This window comes from Neodiprion lecontei, chromosome 6 (assembly GCF_021901455.1).
Source record: "Neodiprion lecontei isolate iyNeoLeco1 chromosome 6, iyNeoLeco1.1, whole genome shotgun sequence".
Classification (NCBI taxonomy): domain Eukaryota; kingdom Metazoa; phylum Arthropoda; class Insecta; order Hymenoptera; family Diprionidae; genus Neodiprion; species Neodiprion lecontei.
Window position 1 is genome coordinate 21,601,863 of NC_060265.1, and position 26,890 is coordinate 21,628,752.

The window sequence follows — 26,890 nt, forward strand, 5'->3', positions numbered from 1 at the left end:
TAGGAGGTGTCTGGACGTGGTTGGCCGTGATCGGAGTCGGTCGAGGAGGACGAGGACGATGAGGACGACGGCGGAGCGGCGGCGGAGCAGAACGAGGAGGGGGTCGAGGTGGACGAGGCGGACGAAGGTGGTCGGTGGTGGTCGGAGGTGGTTGACAGCGGTTGGCGGCGGACGAGGTCGAGCTTCTTCTCACGGGGATGATCGAGCTGATCGACATTTCTAAGTCGCAGTTGACAAGTAGTCTTACGTACTTACTTTGTACCAATTCAAGTTCTCCTAGGTCTTGGTTTTGGATTTCAGACTTTGTATACAGCATAACTTTGTACACTTTTGTATTGATGTTTCCCATTATTGTTATGGGAAAGATGATAATAAAACCATCAAACCATCAAACCCTTTTGCATTTTTGGCGAAAATTTTCGCGATTTTGAAAAGTGCTGGAATAAATCATTTGATTCCCCATTTCGACGTATTCTTGATAGAGGAAACGATTGTTTTCAGTTCAGAGTCGCTGTAAGCAACGAAAATATCTCCATACTTGCTAGGTTATCCCGTAGTAGTTGGTAGAACTTTGTCGGAGATGTTCAATCTTAAGTCTAGATCGATGAGTTACCAAAGGATCCGCGACTTACGATAGCAAACTGAATCTTCAGATGAAGAATCCAAGTAAATAATGATTATGGAGTCTCAAAATTTCCCTCACAGTTAAAAATGGCATTTTTTTACGAAAGAAAATCGTAAATATTACATCTAGACTCTCATATCACTTACACCGTCTTCGCTATTATATTCATGCAAGCATTTCGCTCATGCTTCTGAAGAGAGAAGCCATGTCCTCCAGTCACATATCGCTGTACCATAAGCTTACCTCACACAAAAAACCTCAACTTGGGTGTAAATCCGCACCGTCAACTCGTACATAATGCTTATTTCCCGTAAGAAAAAATTTGGGGGTTGTTTTTCGTGAAGGCTTACACACAGTTACAGTTTCATGTTCATGTCTCAGTCCGTATTTTACTGCAGTTCCTGAATCTGGTTTTTACTCCACACTCTTAGGTCAGGCTAATCATTGTCTGCGAAAGACGAATGCATGTGTTAAAGAGCATTCACTGTCATAAAACGTAGTATTCACATTTATTCATTTTGAAACTAAATTTAATTCGTAACTCCATTTGTAGATTGGTCAAAATTTGGGTCCTACCAGTCAGTAATATCTAATGTAAGACCTATCTGCATCAACTATCATACGACTATCTATTATATCTAACGTGACGTTTTTTTCAATAGAAAATAAATAATATAAATATATATATATATATATATATATATATATATATATATATATATATATATATATATATATATATATTTGCTTACGTTTTTGATAATAATAATATGACGAGTAGGTTGTTATTTCTATCATTATTATCATTAAGCTTATTATTGTTGCTTGTTATATTATTGTTAGTTATATTGTTCTTAAGTTCTCAATCTGGATGTATCATTCACGGTACATTAATTGTAGACAGATTATGTGCTTACGTAGCTAATAATTTCATGAAATAATAATATTATATTTCACAACTGAGTTCGAGATCTTCAGTAATTACAAATATAAATGTATAATATAGGCATGTTTCGTTACAATAGGAAGTCGGAATTTTTCTGTCTGTATTGTTATACCGCTGAATGACTTGCCATTAAAAGGATTTTTAAGGTGCATTCTGATGCGTACTCAGTGAAACTGTAGGATTGGGCTCGATCGGCGTAACGATTAAGCTCACACATGCAAGCATTAATTGTCGAGAAAACCGAGCAAGGTTGATCGACAAAAAGCCATTTCCGTTTTAAGTCGATCTCGAAAAATATTGGCAGTGGCTTTCGTAATTAAATATTCAACGTTTATCTTAATCGTTATGTTTCCAGTTCTATGCAAGTGTGAAGAAAAGGGTTTGTAAATTAATTATCAGTTCTTTTATTACAGTAATTGAAATTCTAAAATATCATGTATAAATATATGCAATGGAATGGCAAGCCATGAAAATTATTCATACCTTACAAGTTACAGCATAGTATAATTACAAGGGATATCTTATCGCTATCAAAATGCTTCATCAACTACTAATACATGTACTAAGTATTGAGGAAAAACCAAAGTGAAGAACGACAAACTTCTGCCCTTTCAAAAATAATTTCCAGTCCTATAAAACTGCACATTAGAAAAGATCATTCGACTATAAAATTTTTCTTTGCTAGGTGGCTTAATATTCACCGGTATAATTGATAAAGTATTTCGCTAGCAGAAGATCGAGTCTCTTATATTCATATTTATATATGTATATATATATTTTTCACTTTGTCATTAATTTGTTCCGAAGATCCAATTTTGATTCATGATGTAAAGATGTACGAACAGACATTAATTTTTTTCGAGAATCATAGCGTTTCAGTCTTTAGACTATTTGTTACGATTTCGAGTGCTACAGAAAAAAATGTTTGCAGTGTTTAAATTTGAAATAAATACTTTAATTATATACTTGCGTGTAATACAATGTATAAAATTTGGCGTCACGCGGTCTTACGGACTTTTAATTTACATAACATGTTTATTATTTTATAGGTATACTGATCTTCGAAGAGGATGTGTCCGTGTGTAAGAACTGTTGTACGTAAATTAATTACATATATACCACTGATTATCATAATTATTATTTTCTTACTCCGATACTATAGTTTCAAATAGATAAAATATACTTGTTTACAAACACCTCGATATTATATAGCCAGCTCTGCCACTGGTCTATAAATTAATTTTTTTCATTTAGCACAACTACGTAATAACCGTACGAGCTATTGTATATAATATAAATATTGATGAAATCTTATCAAAAATTGTCTATTCGATTATTATTTACGCCCAACGCAGCATTTATATTTTATATTTGTATAATATCTATGTATAATATGAGAATTAAAAATCTTGGGAACGTAATTCCTATAATAATTTAAAAATCAAGAAGAATTTCAAATTTGTCGACACTTTACAGTCTGCCATGCAGTATACATTGCAACATCATCGTGAGAGAACTGATCGTTTGCGTATGAGGGATATTTCGTGGGAATTACAATTACATTTCGTTACGCACACAGTTTCTACGTGTACATGCGTTAATTTTATATATAATTTGAAATACTATGTATATACCTGTATATCTGTCAAAACAGATCAAGTTTGTTCTTCTTCTGTTCCTGTTTATTTATTTATTTATTTTTCTTTTACCTTTTAAATTAGTCCACGTGTTCGTTACTTATTACACCCAAAATTTAATACATTACGTATATAGTTTATGCGTATAATATATTCAATAATACATATTATCACACTGAGCCAGCTGTGTGTCCATCTAGTGTACCCCGCACTTCTTCACTGATTCACTTTATTGATTTATTTATTATTAATTATCTTGGTTGCTGTAGCTATTTGCTTTCAAACTTGGAGTCAGAGGTTGCATTGTGTACCTTTTTTGTATTTAAGTGGTCAATATTAGTGCGTGAGATGTGCGTTGTGCCTAGTAGCACTTTCGTGTGCATGCACACTTGCGCACTAGGTCCACGTCCTTCGTGTACCGTGTACCATCAGTGCAAATTAGACGGACCTGAAATCACAATCAGATCCAATTAAATGATAATTCAGAAAGCGTTTATATTTCGATATTCAAAACAGGAACTGCATCTGAGTCAATCTTCCGAAGCGTTTTCTGCGATGATTCCTTCAATAAATGTTCTTGAAGTCATGTTTTTTTTCTCTCCAACCCATGCAGTATTCCATATCAATAAAATATATATATATATTCACCTTGCGTCTCTTGGTTTTACGCGGTCGGCAGCAGGAGTTGCCGCAGCTTCCCCAACACTTGGCTAATTTTACCGGCCGTCGGCTGCGACATCCATTTTCGCTGTAATATTCTCGAGTGTGTTCTTTGCGACATGTTGGTGCTGTAAACATGGCAAAAATTGTACTTTGTCATGCTCCCAAGTATGTTTACAATCTCTCATTGAACCGTCATTTTCCAGCGCCTAGTACGCGAATGAACACGTGAAGAATAATGATACGATATTTATGACGGCATGTACGTTAGTGCCGTTTTAGTGAGATACTGTCATGCGAGATCTTATGGTTGCTCTACCTTTTTCGCAAAATAATCCCTGCCACCCTGCTTGGCATTTGCAAGTGTATCCGTTTAAAAACGGATTTGGAACACACTGCGATCCCTTTTTACACTCGTGTCCTGCGCATAGATCGCTCACTCCTGTGCCTGGTGCTGATACGGCTATGTCTGTGAACATGAGTTGAAATGAGAGCTTTTCCGTACAACCGGCGTGAGGTTGTATTCGATAAATTATTGGCTCAACTCCGATGTGGATAAATATTGTGATAGCTAGATTTATTTACCAGAATGCTCACGACTAATTTGTTCGTTAGTCTCTTCGCTACTACTGATGATGTCTCTAGTATCGGTGCTACTCGCCTCATCAGCCTCTTCTTCGCCAGAAATGCAGCCTGGTGTAACCTTGTTTATCTTTACTGCGTTGCTAAAGTCAACGAGTTTGTGGTTGATCCACATTTCCGATATACAGCCTAAAGAAGACGCGGAGAATGATTAAACGTGACAATTCGTTGTGGGAATTGAAAACCTGAATAAGAGATTACCTTGGAAACTAGTCGTGTTTCTCAAATGGAACTCGGTGAATGCGACGCCGGCAGTCTCTGGAGGAACACCACCAATGAACATGGACGTGGTCAGCTTGAGATAGTCCCTTGGTCCCTCGTTGATGATGCTCCTGGCAGTTCCGCTGTCGACGCTCATAGTAAAGTTCTTTTTAATAGCCAACAACTCGGCCTTGTGCGGTTTTCCATCAGACACCATTTCGTAGCTGTACATTGTTGAGGTCGGGTAGTTACCGACATCGTATGACACTCTGACACGGCCGTTGTACAATTCAACAGCAATGTGTTCCCCATTCTGTCCGTCGTAAAGCAGAACTCCATTCTCGTTAGTCGTGGTGAACACTATGGTCACGTTGGCTTCAGGCCTTGTGCGAAGTGGCTCAAGCTCGACCAGCGAGCTGTTATCCACAAAGCTCAGACTTGTCAGGTACTCGCATCGTTTTCCTGGTTAAGGGGGGGAGAAGGATTAATTTTGCATCGCAGCAAATGAAACACTAAAACACGGTGAGTTGTTCGGGTATCAATGGGTATCCTTACCAGTATAACCGGGATGGCACTGGCAGAGGTAGTCCGCGGTGGAGGCAGGGGAGGGTTGAAAACAGACACCGTGAAGGCAATCGTGATGAGCACAAGGACTCGTTTGAGGATAGAGCATGGCGATTGCCGGCGCCACTTCGCAATACCTCCCTTCAAACTCCCCCGCGCACTTACATTCGTAATTGTTTATGCCGTCGATGCAGGTTGCACCATTCTGAAAGAAGGTTTCACCGTGACGATACGTATAGCGACGGCGCTACTGTCCGAGTGTACACGAATCATTAAACGTATAATGCAGGTGAATATCTGAGTGTATCGTACCTGGCACAGATGATTAGCGCAATCATCCAGATTGTTTGAGCAGTTAAAGCCCGAGAATCCGAGTGGGCACTCGCAGCTGTAGTGGGTTTGGTGGTCGACGCATCGACCTCCGTTCTCACAGGGGTCGTGTCCTTTTGTGCAGAATGGAATTTTCTCTTGACAGTATTCTCCCATGAAGCCCGCGGTGCATTGGCATCTGTAGGCCTGAACCAGGTCCACGCAGGTCGAGTTGTTCGAACATTTGTTTCCCACGCAGTCGTCGATGTTGTTCTCACATCTGAGGCCCCCGTAACCGGAGGTGCAGTCGCAACTGTCACACATTGACTGAACGTCAATCAAGACATTGAGCCCAAAATTGGATCGCGGGTGATCCGCTACCAACCAAAACCTCGTCCTCTAATTTCAAACTCAAACCTAATGGGCTACCCAAAAAGATCTACCAGCTACCTACCAGCTACGGACCAAGTTCTACGTATTACGAGTTCTATGTCTTCGGATTCCATTCGATAAATTTACCTATAGAGTAACAATCGTACGTCCTCCACCGATTTGTGAGAACAAGAAAAGGTTCGAACAAAAAATTGGGGATGCTACGTGTAAAGATACTGATAGGCGTTTCACACGGTAAATCGTAGAAGTAGAGAAAAATGATAAACTAACACTGTGAGAGGAAGACAGCGGTAGTATACATGTAACAGAATATTGTCCTACGTACAATCCTTACGTTTACCCTGGCACAAACTACTTAAGAATAGAATCACCATGGACATAGTTACCTGAATCTTCCTTCCTCCAGTACTTTGCAAGTTCCGGAGTTCCGGCAAGGATTTCCATAGCACGCGTCAATTTTATACTGACACCTGTCCCCGTGATATCCTGGTGCGCACTTACAACGAAATTCTCTATCGGGTAGCGTTTCGCAGAAACCTCCGTTCTGACAAGGGGCCGTGTAGCACATGTCGCACTTGGCCAGGACCTCGGCTGGCTGCTGTTTTGCTGCACAGAAGATAAGTCTAAAATTAATGAGCAATTTGAGTGCCATTCTAAAAGGCGGGCCAAAATAAACAATATTACAGATTTAGAAAATGGAATGGAATGTGGACTACTTCGATATTTGGTAAGATACTTCAGCTATCGCTAAATATTTTCTCAGAATCTCTGATGGGTACAATCGTATTGGAAGATTCAATCCCCCCCTCCCGAGTTGCGATCGTTAAATTCAAGTACAAGCACGTTTTTTTTAGCCCCAATTTCAACTCTATCCCCTAAATCATTAGTGATATCTTTATATAATACTTACTTTTACATTGGAAGGCGGATGCTGGTGTTGACAGAAGCAATTTATCTTTCATACTGGGTGGATCCATGCATCGAGCGATACCCGGCTCGACGTAATCCTTTTTCACCCAATCGGCTAACCATCTCATGCTGCAGTCGCAGTAGAGTGGATTTGACCCAAGTGCCCTAAAAAAGTATCAAAATGGATTGGGATCTGAATATTGTTTAAAAAGCGTGTGGTAAGACAAGGATACTCACAGGTGGGTGATGGACTTTAAATCCTCGAAGGCTCCCTCGGAAATAAGCGAGATATCGTTACCGTGGAGAGAGCTGAAAGGCATCAACTTATTTTCAACATTTTCTATGACATGTATCTTTGACAACAGTAATAATTATATCGTCAATAATGCACATTGCATATTTGAGAAAAAGAAGACGAGAAACAGAACAACTTACATTATTCGGAGGGATTTAAGTCCTGCAAGAGCGTTGCGCTGCACACACTGCAGTTTGTTGTAACTTATGATTCTGTAACATCACAACGAATGACAAGAGTTGAGAAAATGGTGCCAAACTGTAATTTACAATTGGTACATACAAAGAAGCATTTGATTAAACTCACAGCGTTGAAAGTTTCGTCAGATTCCTGAACGTGTCGTTGGATAACATGCCTATTTGATTGTTGCTCAGGTCTCTGTGGGAAAGAGAAGCAAAAAGTCGAATGAATCGCGAGATTTAGTCCTTATTGTCAACTTCACAAGTATACTCACAGCCTTGTCAGCGCTCTGAGATGGTTCAGCCTTTCAATTTGAATGGTCTTAATGTCGTTCACATCCAAGTAAAGTTCGGTAGTTTCCGGTGGAATTCCACGTGGTATTTCGGTCAAATGTGATCTCGAACATCTGACAACTGATCCAGCGCAGTGGCATTGAGGGGGGCAATATTCATCGCCAAGGCACCCGATGCTGTCACCTGTGGAACAAGAAACAGCCATTGCAGGTCGTCGGTTAATTCAGTATTTATCAGTAGCGAAACGAAGAGTCTAAAGAAACGCCGACTTACTGTTGCACTTGAACTCGTGTTGAGGTATGTCCTTGATGATCGCGTCTTTCAATCTTGGAGGATCGTGACACCGGCCGGTTATGCCCTGAAGATCTCGCCCTCTGAGCCATTCGGCAAACCACGATAAGTGGCAATTGCACGACAGGGGATTTCCTTGAAGGTCACTGAAAGAAAAAAATTTTTAAATTTGACGACCTGAAGGCTCTTGCCTTTCAGACAATTAAGTGAGGAAAAGGGCAATCTTGAGAGCTCACATCGTATGAACGCGTACTAAGCTGTCAAACGATCCGGGCATCACGCAAGTGATCGCATTTCCGTGAAGATTTCTGTAATAATAAATTCGGAGAGTCTGTTAGATGAATTATCTCTTAAACTCCTCATCAAAGAAGATCTGTAGTTTTGTTGCACTCACAGTGTTTTCAAATTGCTCAGACCGGTGAACATCTTGTTGTGAACTTCTCTCAATCTGTTTTCGGACAGCAGCCTGAAATAATGTGAAACGTCATTACTCCAAGGCTGCGATTGGCGAGATGCAAGTCACGAATTTCTTCGCGTCGAACATGACATGTTATACTCACAAATCTGTAAGTTTGTTAGACCCTTTGAAGGCCGAAGCTTCGATACGGGATATTTTGTTTCTCCTCAAATCCAAATGTTGCAGCTCTGGTAATTTCTCGAAAATTCCGTCCGCCTTGATTTTATCCAAATCATTGTTCCCAAGTAACCTGTGCGGCGGTAACAATCGTGTTTAGTATTTAAAATGGACAAATCAGTTCTGTCATCAAGATCACGGCAAAATCGTTGATTTGCGTTAATGAGGTATTTAAACAATCGTGTACATGAACCTGCGGTACATAATATCACGAACGGCCGATTTTTCGAAATTTTAAAAAATACTCACAAAGTGGAAGTGTAAATAGGGATATCCTTTGGAATCGTTGTGAGCTTCTTATCGGAGCAATCGACTGTAGCCCCGTTACATGTACAGGGTGAGGGACAAGAGCCTGGTAAGACGCATTCACCAGCTCGTTTTGTCAGGAGTTCTTCGTCACCTGTTAACGACATTATGTATACCATAATGCAAAATTCAATTGAAATTTCCTGCGCTACTCCTTGCAGTATGTACCAGATCATTTGCGATGTACGACTCGATAAATGGGAGACGAAGCTACATGAGCGATGTTATGATTATGAAATGTAACGCCGTTTATGATGAAGGGTGATTGTCGACACAATTTTGCTTTGAAAACTCTACAGTTAACAACGACATTTTAATTTTCTCCGCACATTGAAATTGGTTTTCGAAAATTTTGGCCTGTTGTTCATAATTATGAAGTCTAGTTAACAATAAGTCAATTAACTTCAACTTGTATTATTTTATTGATCTTTGCAAAATTTCAAGAAACACGAACCACTGCAGTTGTATAATACTTTCAAGAATTAGAAAAATTCCCTGATCTAAGTGACGTGTATAATTAAATATTACTACACAATCTGTTAAGATATATTTACATCAGATTATCGAGTTATAGCCTACCAGTAGGACAGAATTGATTTCTTTCTTCTTCTGTGTTATTATTTTTTCAAGACAATTTTGTAGTTGATAATGACAATTGAAACTATGAATTTGATGAAATAGTCTTTCATGCTGTGTTACATGCAACTTTACCTTGAAAGTTCCGCACATTTATAGAATTCTTACTTATTTTACAGAATTCAGAACTTGGCTCTCGGACTACTTTTGAGAATTTTGTAGCAAGTGGATATTACTGTTGTTTGTTTTTTCATCTAACGCGAGGCACGTTTCAATTATTTTACTTTCAAACTGTACGACGTCATGCATGTCGATGATTTCATTTGTCAATCGTAAATTAATCATGAATAATACCAAATTATAGTAAATGATGATTAGTCGAGATAATTTTAAAATGAAAATTCAATTCGAATTTCGAGTTCAATTCATGATAGCAGTTATACGCAGACTATGCTCACGCAAAGACACGTGCCTCGCCTTATAACTATACCTATACCTATATCGTGAAAAGGTAATGTAAGGTGAGTATTGCCGATTCTGAGAAAAATCGATATCCTCGATCGCCGTTGACGAATACTTTTATTTACGTTCGAGGAGCTTTGGCCATTGATCGCAAGTCAACTTAGTCATCAAATGAACGAATTTCTCAGAACACGCAAATGTGGCTGGTGAAAGAATGATCAGATTACATCGAGCATGCCACAAGCTGTTGGTGCACAGTGCGAAGGAGGTACCAACCTGAGTCACCCTGTCGAAGTAAGAAGAGAGATTGAAATTTGATTCGTGCTTACCCTTACATTTGAACTTGTCGTCGCGCAAGGCATCAATTTTGCGACGGTATATTCGCTTGGGTGCCTCGCACCTCGCCCCCGACGTCTCGACGGGATGAGCTTGGAGGTAGATGTTTAACCAGCGCAAATTACAGTCACAGATGATTGGGTTGCGAGCCAGATGTCTGGGGGATTAATTCGCGTGTTAATCTAATCATTCTGAATGCACGGCGTGAGTCTACGACGACATGCGGCAATGAGAAATGAGAAGCATATTCGATATACTGACAGTGTCTTGAAGCTTTTTAGGTTCGCAAACGTTCCATTTGCCAGGGACTTTATCTTGTTCGAATACAAGGACAGCAAGGTCAGGCTCGTCAAATCCTTGAAAAGGTCCGTTCGGATGCAGGATATCTCGTTCGAGTTGAGCAACCTTTAGGAAATCAGCAAGATTATGGCTACAGTCTCATAAGGTTTCAGGTATGATCGGTTCCTTGCGTACATTTCGTATTTTTAGACTTACAGGAGCTGCAGATTTGTGAGTCCTTGAAACAGTCCTCCCGGAAGCTCGGATATCTTGTTGCCGTAAAGAACCCTGGAATCGTGATGTACGTAGATTAAATCAAACGACTCCATTGGTGATTGAATTGAAAAGGAGAGAGATATGAATCTATAAACCATACTCACAGCGACTCAAGTGCCTTCAATCCATGGAATGCGTCTGCGGCCAGTTTCCTAATTTTATTGTTGCTCAAGTCACTGCAAGAATGAAGAGTAACATTATTTTACGACTGGTTGAATTGTAGGATGTGAGAAAAGGAAAAAAAATCGACAGAATCAATTCTCACATTCGTATCAATTTTCTGTACGGTGAGAAGGCCTTAGACGGTATCTCCGTGATGTCGTTTTGTTCCAGACGTCTGAAAGTAGAAGAAAAGACAACATTGTATGTGAAAACAGTCCGGATCGAACTAGCGCCAATTTTAAGGTAATACCTCGAAATTTAACTCACAATTCGGTAGTGTCCTCGGGCAAATGAGTGGGAACTTTGGTAAGAGATTTTTCCCTGCAGTCAACTATACCGTTGGAACATCCACAGGGATGTGGGCACTGAGGTTCGGCGCTGCATTCCGAATTGGCGCGTTCCACCAACCCCGGACACTTGAACTCGTGTTCCTAAGTACGAATGAAATTTTATTGCCAAAAATCACGTACTCTGCCTCGACAATTTTAAATTGCGATCAATTTACCTGCAGGTCAGCCAGGCTGTGCCCCTTTAAATTCGCAGGACTCGCACAGCGGGTGTGTTGACCCAGGCGAGGGTAGTTTCGCAAGTGTCTGGCCATCCAGGCCAGGTGACAATCACAGGCTAAAGAATTTTCCCCGAGGCGCAATGTTCGTAGTCGACTCAATCCCGACAGCATTTCTTTACCGAGGGTCACCAGTTTGTTGTTGTTCAACGTTCTGAAAAGGGGAAGTTAATCGTTTGGCTATGATTACGGTTGCTCTCAAATTTATACCGTCAACGTTCATAACCGAAGAATCTGATTCAACCATCCATTTTCATTCTCTAAGTCTGGCAAACTCGAGCCAACTTTTCAATGTACTTACAGTATTTCTAAGTCCTTAAGTTCTCTAATGGACGCCTCGTCGATACAGGTCAGCACGTTGTTATCCAGAAGCCTGGAAAATGCGAAAGAAGCTGTAACGACGAGTTTTACAGACAACCTTTTCCCCTACAGGTGAATAAAAATTATCGGTAAATCCCTGTTGGTTCCTTGAACCCATGCTTTCTGCGTTACCGGGTCCCGGGAATTTCACCCAACGGGAACTGTAATGCTGCAGTGTGTTAAGGGAGAGAGGTTTCGACTGGAGAATACTTTTGATCTATCAACCGTAGCTCAAGGCTCCTTTTTAATATACATAGCAGGAATTGACCGAGAATAGTGCGATACGAGGTACCGATACGGTATCGAATTTGTCAATACTTACAAGTGCTTGAGGGCTGAAACTCCTCTCAAAGTCTTCGGTCCAAGCATCGCGATTTGATTGTGGCTCAGGTCCCTGTAACAGGAACGACGATTCATATCCGTACATTGAATGTGATTCTCAATGATTGAATTTATTTTTCCCCATGCAGGTCAAGCGGATGAAATATACGGTCGATAAGGTACTGCGCGTAATACGGATTGCCTGGTTTCCGAAATGCAATTTTATACTCTCTAGTACGGTGTCCTCGATACCGTGAAGGATCTTTAGTAAATCCCAACTCCAGCCCGCCCCAATTCAACTTGTCCATGTCTATCGACACACCGTCATTGCGTTCTTATCAGTATTCTGTTATCCCGCAACGATAGTCTCCTCGTAAAACGTGGGGTATTCTGAAAATACTTTACGACGTTTGTGCTGGTGAGAAAGTTGAAAATAGAAATATGGGGTCGCCGACTGCTTAAAGTGAAAATGACATAAAACAGGAGCAGTTTCGGATCGCGTGGAAAAAAAAGTCGAATAGCATGTGTTAGACGATGGTACATCGCTATGCGTAGGTGCTACTTCTAGTGCAAATATAACAACTGTTTTTCAAGATGGAAAGGTGAACGATACCATCGTATTTACTCTCTGATTTGCGGTAAGAAGAACGTAAATAATAAGCTGTTGCTGACAGACAGGCGTGATCGATGAACTGATACCCTTGTTTTATTTAAGTAAATTGCAATCTTCGCTTTGCAGAATTTAGTTTCCATTCAGCATTGCCGGTAAGTAACGTTTCGCACTGTAAATCTTGCTACGCATTTATGCCCTGAGTAATGGACTGCGGTGGAAGAGGGCATTGCTTATCCCTCGATACAGCAGATAGTAATTTAGCTCCGATCGATCTCGAGTCCAGCGTGATTTATACCATGCAAAACTGTGACGACCTTTGAAACCGACTATGTCAAGAAACTCCGTTTAAAGCTTAATAATGTAGAAAAGCTGGCCCAGAGCGCGTATCGATCGATAAATCTTTATTGCTAAGTGAACGACTCGCCTCACTTAGTGTGTCACGACTTGGTGAACTTTGTCACCCTGGCGTCTCAACTTTGGCCAAACGAAACCGGCGTAAAAAACAGAGAAGGTAGAAAAATGAGATTAGGCATTACGGATAGACGTTGCTGCAGGTAATTGGAGAACGAGGAAATCGGCTTTACAGTCATGGCGAATAACGAGGCGAGGAGAGACCACGAGACTTCATTACTTATTGAATTAATTAATTAACTAATCGGCATCAAAAGGCCAATATCAGAAATTGACGGGGATTGAATTCGGCGATCGATAAACCATTTTATATCACGACTAAAATTAAATCCCAAGCGAGGCGTCAACTTTCTTTCATCGCAGTATTCAGACCGGAAAAATTGACGTTACGGATTCGGAGCGAGACTTTACATGTTTCCACACCCCGTGAAAAATTTAAAGTGATAAATGGATCCCGTTGCGGTCAGCAAAAGGAATTCGACCCGTTCGATATTCGGCGAATAATTCAACACTCGGGGTGGATGGAACAATTGGGTGCAATTTGGTGATTTGATTCGAGCCGATGAAAAAAATAAGGGCAATCACGGCGTCTTGCATCTGTGTTGGCCTTTAATGCCGGGCTGTCGGACAGCTTGTCCAAACTCTCGAGTGCCTTGGCCGTCAGGTTGAACCTCGGCCAGTATATAATTACAGATTGAAAGATTCAGCCAATGGGACGGTCATCGCATAAGACCGGCTCGACCGCGGGTCAGTCTTCCAAGTTAGCCTATCATTACAAACGTCTGGTTAGCGCGGGGCTATCCAGCCAACTTCTGATGGGAACTTCATGTATCATGACACCTGTCACCCGCGTAATCGAGCGAAGGACCGTAAAATCCAAGACGGATAGCCAGGAGGTTGCGAGCTTTGGAACTGAGGCCAATTAACACGGCGATTGACACATTGGGTGGCACGGTGGGTTAATGAAATTTGGTCGAATCGATCGGCGTTATATAATACAATCCGGCTTACTGTATTAACGGCAGGATGTCTGACCAAGTCGGCGCCGAGCTGGACGATCAATCGAATTGCACGAATAGTCGGCAATCCACTTTGAGAGGCTCTGAGAAAGTTAGATCCGCTGCCCCGTATGAATTATTCAGTGTTTTTCATAATTTATCGGTAATGTAGGACAAACTTGCGACTAGCCATTGCTGCAACAATCGCAGGGCACTGCTCTCATCACGTTACAATTTTTCCCTCACTTGGGCGTTTAACCGCTGTACGTTTAGCCGTTACAACATGTAGGTGCCGATGCTATCCGATTACAATGTCCAGTCATCGGTTGTTTAAAGCTTAGCAAGCGGATGCTGAATAAGGCTTGAAAATTGGGGTGGGGGGTTTGGCGGGAAACTTTTTCGCACGGTCATCTCAATCTGACCGAATTATAGAAGGAGTGTAACAGCTCAAGTCGAAATCGAAGGGTGCAGGTGCCACTTGTAAACCCACGGCGAGTGAAGTGACGGACTCGAGGCTGGAGTTAAAGTTGAGGTTGAAGCTGAAGTCGAAGTTGAAGTTGAAGTTCGCGGGATCGTGAGGGGAACGAGTCGGAGATCCTTGTCCGGTTCTTCATCCATCATCTCACGAAGTACGCGGGGTGCAGGCGGAGGTTCGAACGTACAGAGAAAGGTTACGGCTAAGGTCGAGTTGTAAATGGAATGGGCGCGAAATAGAACTACTTGGAAGTTTATGCTATCCAGATGAAGGGGTGCAGAGGTGTGAAGATAGCGGTTCAAGAGCCTCGTACGTACATCGGTCGAATACTGAGGACGATTTTAGGAGAGTATATATTTAGGAGAGGCGGGGATGATGTTGAGGAATGTAATTGGAGAAAAGTGACCGGAGGATATTTATCGATATGCGGGGTTTATTTTAAGGGTAAACGTTCAACCGGGGGAATATAATATCGTAACATTCTCGTATGCTGATCAAAATTGACGTTTGATTGAATAACGCCCACGTCGAACGAGATCAATTCAAAAGGATCGAGAGTGAATTTGTATAAAATATGTAGGACATAATAAAGTGTGTGTATTTTATTTTCACGAAAAGGGACGGTTATTTATTAGGTAAGGTAACCCGGGTACCACGTATAACCTGCTAGGGTAAAATAAGGTACGTTCCAATCTCGGTAACAGGAAACCAAATCGATCCCTGTTTACGTCATCGTGAATTTCACAATAAAGCCTTTGGAAAAAGTTTTCTTTTTATACTTTCAACGGGAGCTGACTCGCAGCTGAGAAACGAAGGAACGCACGACTAAGGAGAAAAAAGTTTCTTCTGGCTGTAGGTAATTTCACGCCTAACTTGTCAGCAAACGAGATACACGTGCGGATACATGCGCGAGTGACAACAGATTTATAGAAACGGAAGGAATGCACGTCGAGATATGAAGTCGGCGGAAAAATTACACCGCCGATTCTCAATTCTCAGCGTGCCTTTTTAAACCTCGTTGCATTCTTTACCACAAAAGTACAAAGTACCGGGAAGCAGTTCGAAGTTCCCGGTGTCACTGTCTTACCGCGAATGCGGCCAACTCTATGCGACAGACACATTAACCATTCTGGTCGTGAAAAATGAATGTGCAGTATCGACCTCGGAACTGGTACGAAGGGCTATGCAATATTAAATTCATCGAGGCGAAACACGTGTCCCGTACAATTTTCCTCGTTTATACACAGTCGTTACCGTCGCGTGACCGAACTATGGAATTACAACTCTCGGCTCGTCAAACTACAACTTTGCGACAAGCTGTTTTTCACCTTGTCCGCTTTTCGATTGGTTTTCTTTATCTTTATCCCTTTTTCCGTTACTAAGCCACTCGTGATTTTTTCGGTCGTCTGGATACGCTGGCTGTAATTTATCCTGCGGATCATATCCCTGATAATTCTTTTCCCTCCCAACGCCAAGTTTTCAGACCATCCGAAATACGCGACTCGAGAAAAAGCAAAAATGGGCAAAACACAAGCAGAGTATATAAGCGTATACACGTGTACTCACAGTCGTTTGAGGTTCATCATGTTGCTGAAGAGAAGGTCTGGCAAATATCGTATCTGGTTGTTGTTAAGCCGGAGTTTCTCGACGCCGACGAGATCCTGGAAAGATCCTCGTTCGATGGTGTGTATTTGGTTACTGGAAAGTTGCCTGCGAACGAATCGACAAACACAACATCGTCAGATCGTGGGACGAGCGCAAGTTTGAACTTACGATATGGATATAAAGCACAAAAGGAGCCATCTATGATCTGACTGCAATTTCCGTGAAACATGAATTCGGGGAGTGAATAATCGAGATCGGATCGGTTAAACGTCTCCCGGTACCGCGTAACCGCGCTATCGGTCAGCTTTGGCATGCACGATGAGAGGAAACTGCTGCACCGGGTTCTGGCTTCGGTGATGTACGGGAACAGAGTCGGGTTCATACGTACGTATAAGTTGGCCACCTGTGGCGGTCCGGCCATTACGAGGAGCGAGTGCAGTAACGGCGAGAACGATAAATGTTCGAGATCGTTGTGTACCTGCAGTACTCTCGCAATTGCGCCGGACTGCGCGGCATTGTCGCAATTAAAACGGTTAACTGAATTCCGGATCCCCGGATTACGAGGGTGGGATCTCTGCCGTAACCTGTCGTGATGCGAATATTTTAACCGATGCAAATTTTCCGCGAGTTACGAGTCACATCTACTCTCTCTCTCTCTCTCTCTCTTTTTCTCTCTTGCCGACATTGGTGCGGTAATTTCTCAGGGATAGTGGCGCGGATTATCAATCAAAACGGTGCCCGTTTTCTGCCGGTTCGTAGGCGCTAATACCGGGATTTCTCAAGGCCTTGAACGAAAGGCACGAAATTCCAGGAATGGTAATGCCGTTCGTAAGTTGGATGGATCGGATCTCTTGGTAATCTTAGGTTCGGGGGGCGATTAATTACTCAAAGCAGGAGCTGATGTATTGCTAGTCGCGGTATCCTCGAGGGGTGCAGCAGCGGGGCTCCGGAGAACCGGATGGATGAGAGACGGCCAGTGGCTCAGAAATATCTTGAGTGCTGCCAGATGCAGGCTCGCCAATTTATTTGCTTCCTCTTGTAATCAACTTCGCGAACGAGTTGATCTAAAATTAAATTTTGAAAAAAGGAACGCGCGCGGTTCGGCTTGTGCTTGGCAAATCGAGAGTGAAAGCGAGACGCTTTAAGAAGTGAATTCATTCGATTCTATCGCGGATGTGCTTTCGCGATAAAAATGAAAATTGGATGAATACTCACAGTACATGCAGCGTGGCCATGTCTTCGAAGTCGGTTTTGAATATTACGGAAATGTTGTTGCCCTGAAGATCCCTGAAACAGAAGATAGGATAAGATGAGATTTGAGATTAGCATAACAGGATCGAGGAATCTTGTGATTCGCTTTTTAATTCCGGTTTCTCAATTACACGTCAAAGATCTCTTTGAAGGCTGGGATAACTTTTCGTCAACCAATTAAACTTTATATCGCGTGTATACGTATACATATAAACGTATATAAGGTATTGCAGGTTGGTATTATACAGCGGAAGTTTCAATTATGCAAAAATATTAATTTCCTCAGGTACAGAGAGAGAGTGAGAGAGAGAGAGAGAGAGAGAGAGGGAGAGAGAGAGAGAGAGAGAGAGAGTGGAGGCGTGCTGTCAGATGCAGCTGGACTTCGTTGGTAGGAAAAATCTAAAGAAATATTAATACTTTCTTAAATTCTCTCCTCTCTTGTATGTACGTACCGTTCTTTTCTCATCTCAACGGCAACTAACTAGTCACCGTTGTATACCCTGACTACCACCGCCGGTGAATTCCTATTTAACAATCTTTTTCTATAACCTCAGCAGCTGTGACGCGTGTCGGTTTCTGAACTATAAATTTAATTCCAGCTAACTCTAGCGCTGAATATTTCTCTTCCTTAAATTAAGTAGGATCTAAGTATATAACCTTGTCACTCGTATTTCTCCGGCAGTTAACCGTTAAGGGATCTAATAAAACAGGATAAAATTTTCCAGGACAGCCTCGGTGCTCTCCAGGATTAAACGTTACTTCCACTTTTTATCCTTTGTGTTATATATTTCCCTCCTTTCGAGCACTGCCGATGACAAGCGATATTAAATCAATTTCGATGTTTCCGCTCTGATTGGACTTGGACGAAATGAAATTCAATAAAGAAATCCGTTCCTTCTTTTCACTCGTGTAAGTATATACAGGCATATCTGTACTATACAAGTGGCGGGTAATCGAAATTGCTTTTACAATTCAAAGAGCCAGAATTATAATTACGCAGAGTTCAGAAATCAATAACCAAGACAGGATCCTTACAGAGGAAAGAAACAACTACGGTCACTCCGAAAGTTTAAGACAATATTTAACGAAAATAAAAGTCATTCATACAGTTATCATCATCTTCTTGGAAGGTGGACGAGTTATTTTAATTGACTTCGTGGGGCGCGAAAGCCAAGCCTACACACGTTCCTAGAAGCACAAATCCGTCCGACTCGCGTGGTTTGCCCAAGTGTTTCCAGTCCGGCAACTAAGGCAGACGTATTTCCTAGGCGTCGCGACGCCCCCGTTTATAGTTGAGAGCTACCACCTGCTGCCCTGCCGTCCGCATAGTTGTACCCAAGGTACAAAAGCAGCCTCGCAAATAGGCGAGACAACCAGCAGGAGCGTAATCCACGCACTCTTACTACGAGCCGGGGGCGTAAATGTTCCAGCAGCTCGGGAACTTTATGAGGATTTTCAATTTTTTCCCAATTTGGTACCAAGCCAAGCAATAATTTCCGCGTTATGACACTTCTTTCTCCCACCCTTGAGCAGAGCTGTGAGCCACCCTACGACTTTCCTACTAAATATTTCCTCCCGCCCCTCTCCGTCTCCTTCATACGGGGGCTTTTCACGCGAAGAATATTAGATCCCCCGCTCTTTCAATTGGTTCCATTTCTCCTTGGATGGGTCTCAAGTAGGTATCTTCAAACGGGGAAATTGCCGGTTTTCTCCTGGAAATTTGATTCGTTAATCCCGAGTATGGAAAACATTCTGCGTTCCGAATTCTAAAATTTGGAAAAAATTCGGAATCACATTGAGTCGCTTAAACAACTTTATAAAATTGATGGTTTCTACATCGGTTGTTGACGTTCTTTCCACCGGTATACGTATTATCTTCGGAAACCTTCTTCGCGATGCTTTTTTAAAGACTCAGGATCCAGAACCGAAAAATGAATTCAAACATTGAGAGAAAGTTTCTAGTTCCATTATACCTCCGCTTCGAAATCGTTACTCTTTCTGCTGTAGCAAATTAAAAAGGCACAACTTGAAGAGCGATGAATGAACGGATAACTCGAACGACAGTTCCAGTCAGGCATCGAGCTCCACCTAATCGAATTTGGATGCGGATTTAAGCTCCGCATTGGGGTTGCGGAACGAGGATTTCCCCCACATCTAACAAAGTCCTCCGTTACAACGGTGATATTTATTTATTCATTTTCTGATGTTGCGAAAACTTGGCGAGGTCTAGGGTTGCTTGATCTCGAATGTGGGCACGCAGCCTCCCCGTTGGGTACATAAATAGCTGGACCACGACTCAGACACGACGTGCATCATGCGCCGCGGATCTCAGGCTGCGGAGGCGTCAGGAACGCGGCGGAGGCTGCGGCAAAGTCGCGAGTGAAGAATGATATTTATGCCCAGCAGTCGAGCCGCAAGTGTCGAGTGCTCAAGATGACCTCCTTCCTCCTATGAGCTGCGTGATTAGTCAACGGCTAGACGGCGCTACCGTGTTTGTTGTTCTTAAAACTCTAGCTCGAAACGATGATCGTCTGCTCGACATCTTTCACCTCCGTCCTTCCGTCTCGGTTCAAGTTAACGTTCACCCCGCAAACACGCGGCAAAATTTCATCGTCACCTTGTAAACAATCGCATTCTCCGCACGCTGAGCCACATCGTGAAAATTGGGGGATGCTGAAAAATATGAACGACGGTCCCGACGTGATCTCATCACCTGGGGCGTGTCGGATTTCAACGCGGGCATTTGGAACATGTCTGGAAACTTTGATTACAGTACGCCTCGATGCAAATCCCTGTATTTTCTGACGTCTGTTCTTCCTGTTTTTACTCCTTTTATTCGTCGTGTCGGTTGTTGTGCACCAAGATGCAATATGCAACGGGATGTGGACAGAATCCATCTTGTTAGCAATTCTTATCTCTCCGGGGAGTTCGGTCTGCCCCTTGTCATACCTGGGAATACATAATTTTGATCAGGTTCACGGTGGAGTTTCGTCGTGACTCCCTCCATTACAATTCTACGATAAATTCTCCAGGCTTTGCAAAAAATATAATTGAACCTGGGGTTCCGAGGGATGAAATCGGAGAGCGGATCGTCCGCGTCCGAGTATCTCTTGGATGCTTCTTGCACGGAATCGTCGAAACTAGGACAACGAGATGGGGATCTAGGGTGGCTGGAACGTTCGTGATTATCGTGGGACGTGAAGCACGCCGTGAGTTTCCTCGCTCGGGATTAAAAGGCGGAATGAAACGGTTTGCAACAGTTGGTAATGCACGCGGTCATCCAAGCCGTAAGCCGAACGCCGTGCTTCGCTGAGATGAATGTCTTGCGGTACCAATGGCTCTCTATAAACGTGATCTACGCTCGCCATTTCACCCGATTATTGCAGAAAAGGTTGGTAGTTGATCGTAGGCGGTAGACCATTCGGCGATCCTTGGTCCGTGTACCTGTCCTACCCAAGGTTCTTCACCCTTAAGGTTTGTAGATATCCAGAATTTAGTGCTGCCATTCTTGACTTACGCGGAACAGGGTGACAAGTTGAGAAACTCGATGATGTTCCCAACAGTTGAGCCATTCGATGAACATTTGGAGAAGCATTGCATAAATGCTGGCTCATATTTAAAGAGGACCTTTATTACCTTGAACCTTGACAAAGATGTTTTTCAATTTTGGGTGGATCATCAATACCCTTAATTGGCTTATCCTACAGAGGCTAGATAATAGTTGGTTCTTAATCATCATTCCCGCAGCTCGTAGTGTTTTTTTCTATAACCAGTTCTCAAGCTGTAGCGTGAAAGGTTCTGAGGATAGTATGACTCTTCAATTATTCATATACAGCAGATGTGGAGATTTACAGCCGCGGTGTGGTTAAAAAAAAATTTCAAATTCCATTTCTAATGTTACGTATACTTCGGCGATCTGTGTCGTCAACCTGAGGATGAACCCGGCGTTTCACAAGACTTATTAATGTTCTTACAAAACGATTATAATATTTAACACAGTAGTAAAATATAGCAGGATATCATTCAAAATTGCGTTATTACCATTCCAGCGAGTAAACTATGCCGCTTTCACCGACTACAGAGCTTAGACCACATTATCTCTGTAGAAAAAAAAAACATCCCTTAAGACTTCCGGGTCTTACGGATCACTGATCAATCTTCCGCGTTGCGATATCTCATTGGGGAACATATATGCGTGATTGTAACTATATTGAAACGAGATCATTATCGGCGTCCATAGAGCCCACGTAAACACGGCCACGTGTTTATCGATACTTATAATGTGAACTGACGAAGAGGCGCGTGTGCTGTGCCGTCCTACGTGAAAGTTGAAAGGTACTCGAGTACGTAAGCTGATGTAGTTACGTAGGTATAATGGAGCGGAGGCGAGTCCAGGGGAGATAATAGGAGATGAGGTAAGCTTTGGAAGTCGTCAACGGTACACGCAAGCATCTTATATACATGTATATATGTAGCAATTCTGTTCCAGGTTACCGGCTTACGACCATGAATAACTCGTAGGCAGGAGTCGGGATTATAATCTATAGCTGTGTTCAATCGCCGCGAAGAAGTTGTTGCGGCAATTTTTCGAATCAGCTTAAATCGTGCAGCGAACGAGCAAAGAAAACGTTGGCCAAACTCCCATTGTATTTGTCACTTTCGCACATTTCGATTATGAAGAATTTTTAGGCTCGACTAGTTCTCATCGACGAATGGGAAAACTTTTGTTTTCACAGTGGAGCGCGTTTTTAATGTCTGGTCACCGACGACCGTGGAACCGAGCGTCAGAGGTCCTCAAGGAGGTCTGCAGGATGATTTATACGAGTGGAAATGAAAGCTCGACAATGGATTAACCCCGGCCAGCTATGCGGTGAAACCAGATATTCACGTTCCGCGTAACGTTGATATCAAACAAATGATGATTTACTCAGGCAAACACCATCAAGCACCGTAGCAAACAACGACGAAGTTTGACGATCGAAACTGTTTGGCTATATGATTCGTGTGCGTTCAATGAACGCCAATGCTCCATTTGGGCAGCGAGCGAATCTGCTTCGGGTTTCGATCAGGTTGGCGGTGCAGCATTCATGTTGCTAAGTGACAAAGAACAGCATTAACACACGTGTTGTTATTATACGTGTAATGCCCGTGCGATTCACATCTGACGGATTTCACTAATCGTTTAATTGTGCCATTGAAATTTCTAACGCTGCATAGAAAGTCCATACCCTATAACCTGTCCAATATGATGCGAATGGTGTCAAGGGTCTTCGACATTGAGTCATTCTGTCATTTACCACGGCACTGTAATACTATTTGCCTAGGCAAATGATCTTTCCCTCCTAATTTATGTTTGCCTATACGACACGCGTGTCCGGTTCAACACACCCAAATGGCGTGTGTAGACCGGAGTATATTTCATCGGGCTGTTTGAAAAATTTCGAGTTAAAAAAAGGTCGAGTTCATTCTTGAGTAATTTAGCACAGCGGGAAGCGTGATACGATCGAACGAGAATTTTCTTCAGCTGTTATGTACCCTCGAATTTTATTGCATTTCACGGTTTTATTATACACTACGCGATGAGAGATAATCGCTTCTATACGTGATTAAAGTAGGCATGTGCTAATTATGGCCCGAAAAGCCGGATTGCACGAAGTTACAGATGCAAAAATTCATTACCTTTACATATATATATATATATACAGACTACGCCGGCGATTCTCTTTCTTCTCAGTTTTATTAGGTATACATATACATACAGAGAGACGTATATCCCTGCAGCCAAAGACGTACTCGAGGTTCAACTGTATAGCGCAGAGTCTATGCCTATATTACCTGAGGCTATGTACCTCTTGCCACGGGTGCATGAAGGAGAGATAAAATGCAATTAGCGAGATTCTTGTTAGCCAACCTGGCGATGGAGACTCCATTTTAATTTTTCACCGTCTTTTACGCTCTTCCTTTTTCTCCAGAGCTCCGGTGCAGCAGCGGAGAAGAATCTCTCGAGTTTCTACCGCGACTTTCGTTGCCGGTTAGTTTTTGGGGCTCGTTTTTATAAGTGATGAATAAATTTGACAATTTCGCAAAATCTACAATACTTACAATTAGTGCGAAACTTTGACTCTTTTCAAGAACCGGGCGTCTTTCCCCCTCGTGTTTGAAACACCGAAGGCATACAAAGCTGCGACGTAGGTGGTATCGGACGCGTTATAAAGGCTTGTAGAAGAGTTGCTTGCGAGGGTGCTTTCATGCTCGGAAATCAGGCGTCTAAATCTAAACGACGCGGCGTCACGACGCTATTGCTATAGACACACACGCGCGTAGACCGTGCACTAATTACCGTACGGCGGTGTTAACGCGATTTGCTTAATTAACACCGTACTTCATAATTCATTCTGACGGTAAACGTTCCTTGATTTATGATTTTATAATTTTTTTAAATACGTTTGCGCATTTCGTAAGAATCAACAAACGGAAATATCTTCGGCGAGAAAATTAATCCCTTGTTACTTCCATTTTGCCTCCGTAATTATATATTAATATGAGTCATAATCATCAGCGCCGTTGAAAGTGGAAAAAGCTTGTCATGGTCAGATTGAGTCTGATTAGAACCGAATGTCGAATGGAGTTAATGCCTTTTACAAATCGGGTGAACATTTGGCGCTGTTAAATTCAACCAAGCTTTTAAAGTAGGTAGTCAGTTCTCGGCACTTGTGACAAAATACGTTTTCACCAGATCAACACGCGTAACTTTGCAACGCGTTGAGAATCACTTTACACAGTCCGCAAGAAACAATTTGTTTTTTTCTATCTTTTGTCACAAAATCTTGAAGCTCTCAAATAATTCTACAACTCGTTTCACAATCAGGCCAGTGCTAGCAAACAGCTCCTTAAATCCTTGTCACTATACGGGAAACAGCCGAGCTTCAGATCCCGGAATGTGTTTCGTTCCGCGTCATCAGAGGGATTAGAAACGGTCGATAAGATCCTTGGCTCCGAGCAGCTAGAGCTGTAGACAAAGCTTGTAATCGCGATACTACAGGTGGAGAACAGAATCCGAGTAAGACCCAGCTATAACTAGATTTCCGTCTCTCTATACTCGAAATCCTTCCCGGGTATTTGGAACGTTTCTAATTACCGGATTGACGGTTTTGGTTTAACGTTCAAGGGGCTGAAGCTTTAGGGAATATCAGTGTCGATATTTTCGGGATAATCTTCCCCAGAGGATTGGTGACTGCTAAATTGCCGCGGGAAGACTGATCGATAATTATTTGGGCAAGCGTCGAATCGCGAAATTACACAACTGTAAAAAACCAAGAGCTTGATTAAAGATCACACGATCGTTGAATCGTGGATTTTTATGCACGGCATGTGTTACGCAGAGTCATAACCGGTCGGAAAGCTCGTTAAATACTCCTGTTATACGAGCGCTTGGCCGAGCCGACGCGAGGTTTCAGAGAGCCGCGCAGGACTTTAATCGCGAGATTAATTAACTCAGATTTGGTGTATACGTCTTTTTGAACGAGTATAAAAAACACCCCTTCTAAACTGTCTACTCAAGTCCCGCAAGTTCAGAGGTTCGTCCGGCCCAAGCGGAGGAGGAAAAGCGAAGCTGATACTGTCCAGCATCCGGGTTTCATGGACTGGACTCCTCCCTAATCCTGGGATGATAGTAATTGCAGGCAGGTATGGTCCTGCGGCAATTCGGCCGGTTTATCACCGCTCCGCGAAACAGCTGCCGCGACATCTTCCGTATAACGATAAATTGGCGATTGTTATTTGATCCTAAAACTGCCTGCAACCTGCGCGCAACGTAATTGTCGAGAATCGGAAAATATGCACGTGCTACCTGCATATTCCGTGAAATTTTTCCGCTGTACAACCGCTCGTAAAACATCCCCCCCCTCCGGGAAAAAAGAGCGGGATAAAAGGTCGGCGAGAGTGATACGCCGGTTGAAATTAAGCGTGCGTCGTCGCTCTAATGAGCTCGGAGACTCGCTTCCGCACCCACCGCGACCGAAAGGCGATGCTAATTGATTACACGAATTTAATTATCCGGGTCTCTCTCCGGGTCCCCGTTTCGCCCGTTCATCCCGCGAGTCCTTGATCCTGCGGCTTCGCCCACGCCTGCGTCGCGAAGCAGGATATCGTTTTCACCGGTGCGATTGGATACCGTAGTCTTCGTTCTTCTCCTCAACACCGCGGCCGAAGGTAAGAAATATTTTTTACATGCTCGCACGGCCACGTAGCGACGGATCTAGCCATCTACTAATGGATTCATAATCTTAATACACCTCCCTCGCATGTCTTGGCTCAATTTAATATTATTACATTACGCCGCGCTGCGTCGGCGGTCCGTCGGTCTCTTCTGAGGTTTTCGAGGGCCCTGCGAGCCCCGATATCATCCTATAGATATTAATAAGCCAACGGATATCCCATAAAGATATTGCGCTTTATGGTTCGGTTAATTATTGCCAGCTTAATGCTCCATTAACTAACCAACCGTGCAGCCCCGCAACGCGGGGAGTAACGTGAGCGAGTCGATGATCGTGAAAGCAGCCGGCTTATTTTCGGTCCCATGGTATTTCGTAAATTAAGAACGAGATTCGTGAAAGTCGAGATCCTTTCGGTTGCGCACAGTTTCCTTCTTTCACCTCTCTCTCTCTCTCTCTCTCTCTCTCTCTCTCTCTCTCTCTCACTCTCCTCTTCTCTTTCTCTCCCGTTCTCCGAGGGTTAACGAACTAATTTCAGCACGGTAGGAATTTCTGAAGCTGCAGAAGGTGGTGGGTGCTGCGTTTCCAACGGCCGGTGGGACTCAATTTCCTGCCAGTCATTCGACCGGAATAATTTCCGCTTCCCCTTGAGGACGAACGACGAACAAGATGTCCTCGTGATTCGTCGCATTGTCGCCGTCTCCACACGTCTCACAAAAGGTTCCTCGGACGGAAACGGCCGGGATTGACCCGGAGAAATGATCGCGAAAGATTCAGGTACCCGTCCGCGAAAATTAGGCAGCAAGACGCGACTCTCCGAAACTTTTTTCCCGCCAACTTCTGGCTTCGCGTTTCGATGCCCCGAGGGTAGGAAGTTACCGAGAATCCGTCTGGAGACCGAAGTTTCGTTTCACTCTACGGAGGCGATTCGACTATCGGGACACGAAGATACGGCACATCGAACACCTGAAGTGCCATTAACTCAATTCCGTGGGGCTGAAGCGACGACGGAGTCGAGTTGCGGGGACTTTACTCGAAACGTCGCGTGTGGCACCGTTGGTCATTCGGTTATCTAATCTGGGCGTTTGTAGAGTCTAGGAAT

The 26,890-nt window shown here is 42.9% G+C and overlaps 1 protein-coding gene across 4 annotated transcripts in view; it reads right to left on the reverse strand.

The window, feature by feature from the left end:
* Positions 1-1,959: 1,959 nt before the first annotated feature.
* The window catches only part of LOC107224593 (protein slit), a 200,743-nt gene continuing 175,812 nt past the window's right edge, over positions 1,960-26,890 (reverse strand). For 2 of the 4 annotated variants that reach the window (XM_046742927.1, XM_046742930.1), the window contains 29 exons: positions 17,540-17,611; positions 16,286-16,429; positions 12,224-12,295; positions 11,843-11,914; positions 11,482-11,695; positions 11,244-11,407; positions 11,080-11,151; positions 10,919-10,990; positions 10,755-10,826; positions 10,521-10,664; positions 10,253-10,416; positions 8,829-8,979; positions 8,506-8,652; positions 8,340-8,411; positions 8,182-8,253; positions 7,928-8,091; positions 7,636-7,837; positions 7,488-7,559; positions 7,322-7,393; positions 7,124-7,195; positions 6,888-7,051; positions 6,364-6,583; positions 5,588-5,897; positions 5,267-5,480; positions 4,712-5,173; positions 4,454-4,639; positions 4,188-4,337; positions 3,857-3,996; positions 1,960-3,656 (listed from right to left, as the gene is read on the reverse strand). In XM_046742927.1, coding sequence (XP_046598883.1) covers positions 3,570-3,656; positions 3,857-3,996; positions 4,188-4,337; positions 4,454-4,639; positions 4,712-5,173; positions 5,267-5,480; positions 5,588-5,897; positions 6,364-6,583; positions 6,888-7,051; positions 7,124-7,195; positions 7,322-7,393; positions 7,488-7,559; positions 7,636-7,837; positions 7,928-8,091; positions 8,182-8,253; positions 8,340-8,411; positions 8,506-8,652; positions 8,829-8,979; positions 10,253-10,416; positions 10,521-10,664; positions 10,755-10,826; positions 10,919-10,990; positions 11,080-11,151; positions 11,244-11,407; positions 11,482-11,695; positions 11,843-11,914; positions 12,224-12,295; positions 16,286-16,429; positions 17,540-17,611 — 4,219 coding nt within the window. In that variant the 3' untranslated portion in view covers positions 1,960-3,569. Of the gene's footprint in view, positions 3,657-3,856; positions 3,997-4,187; positions 4,338-4,453; positions 4,640-4,711; positions 5,174-5,266; positions 5,481-5,587; positions 5,898-6,363; positions 6,584-6,887; positions 7,052-7,123; positions 7,196-7,321; positions 7,394-7,487; positions 7,560-7,635; positions 7,838-7,927; positions 8,092-8,181; positions 8,254-8,339; positions 8,412-8,505; positions 8,653-8,828; positions 8,980-10,252; positions 10,417-10,520; positions 10,665-10,754; positions 10,827-10,918; positions 10,991-11,079; positions 11,152-11,243; positions 11,408-11,481; positions 11,696-11,842; positions 11,915-12,223; positions 12,296-16,285; positions 16,430-17,539; positions 17,612-18,682; positions 18,702-26,890 lie in introns of those variants that run through there. The other 2 variants (XM_046742929.1, XM_046742928.1) reach the window with 2 other exon arrangements.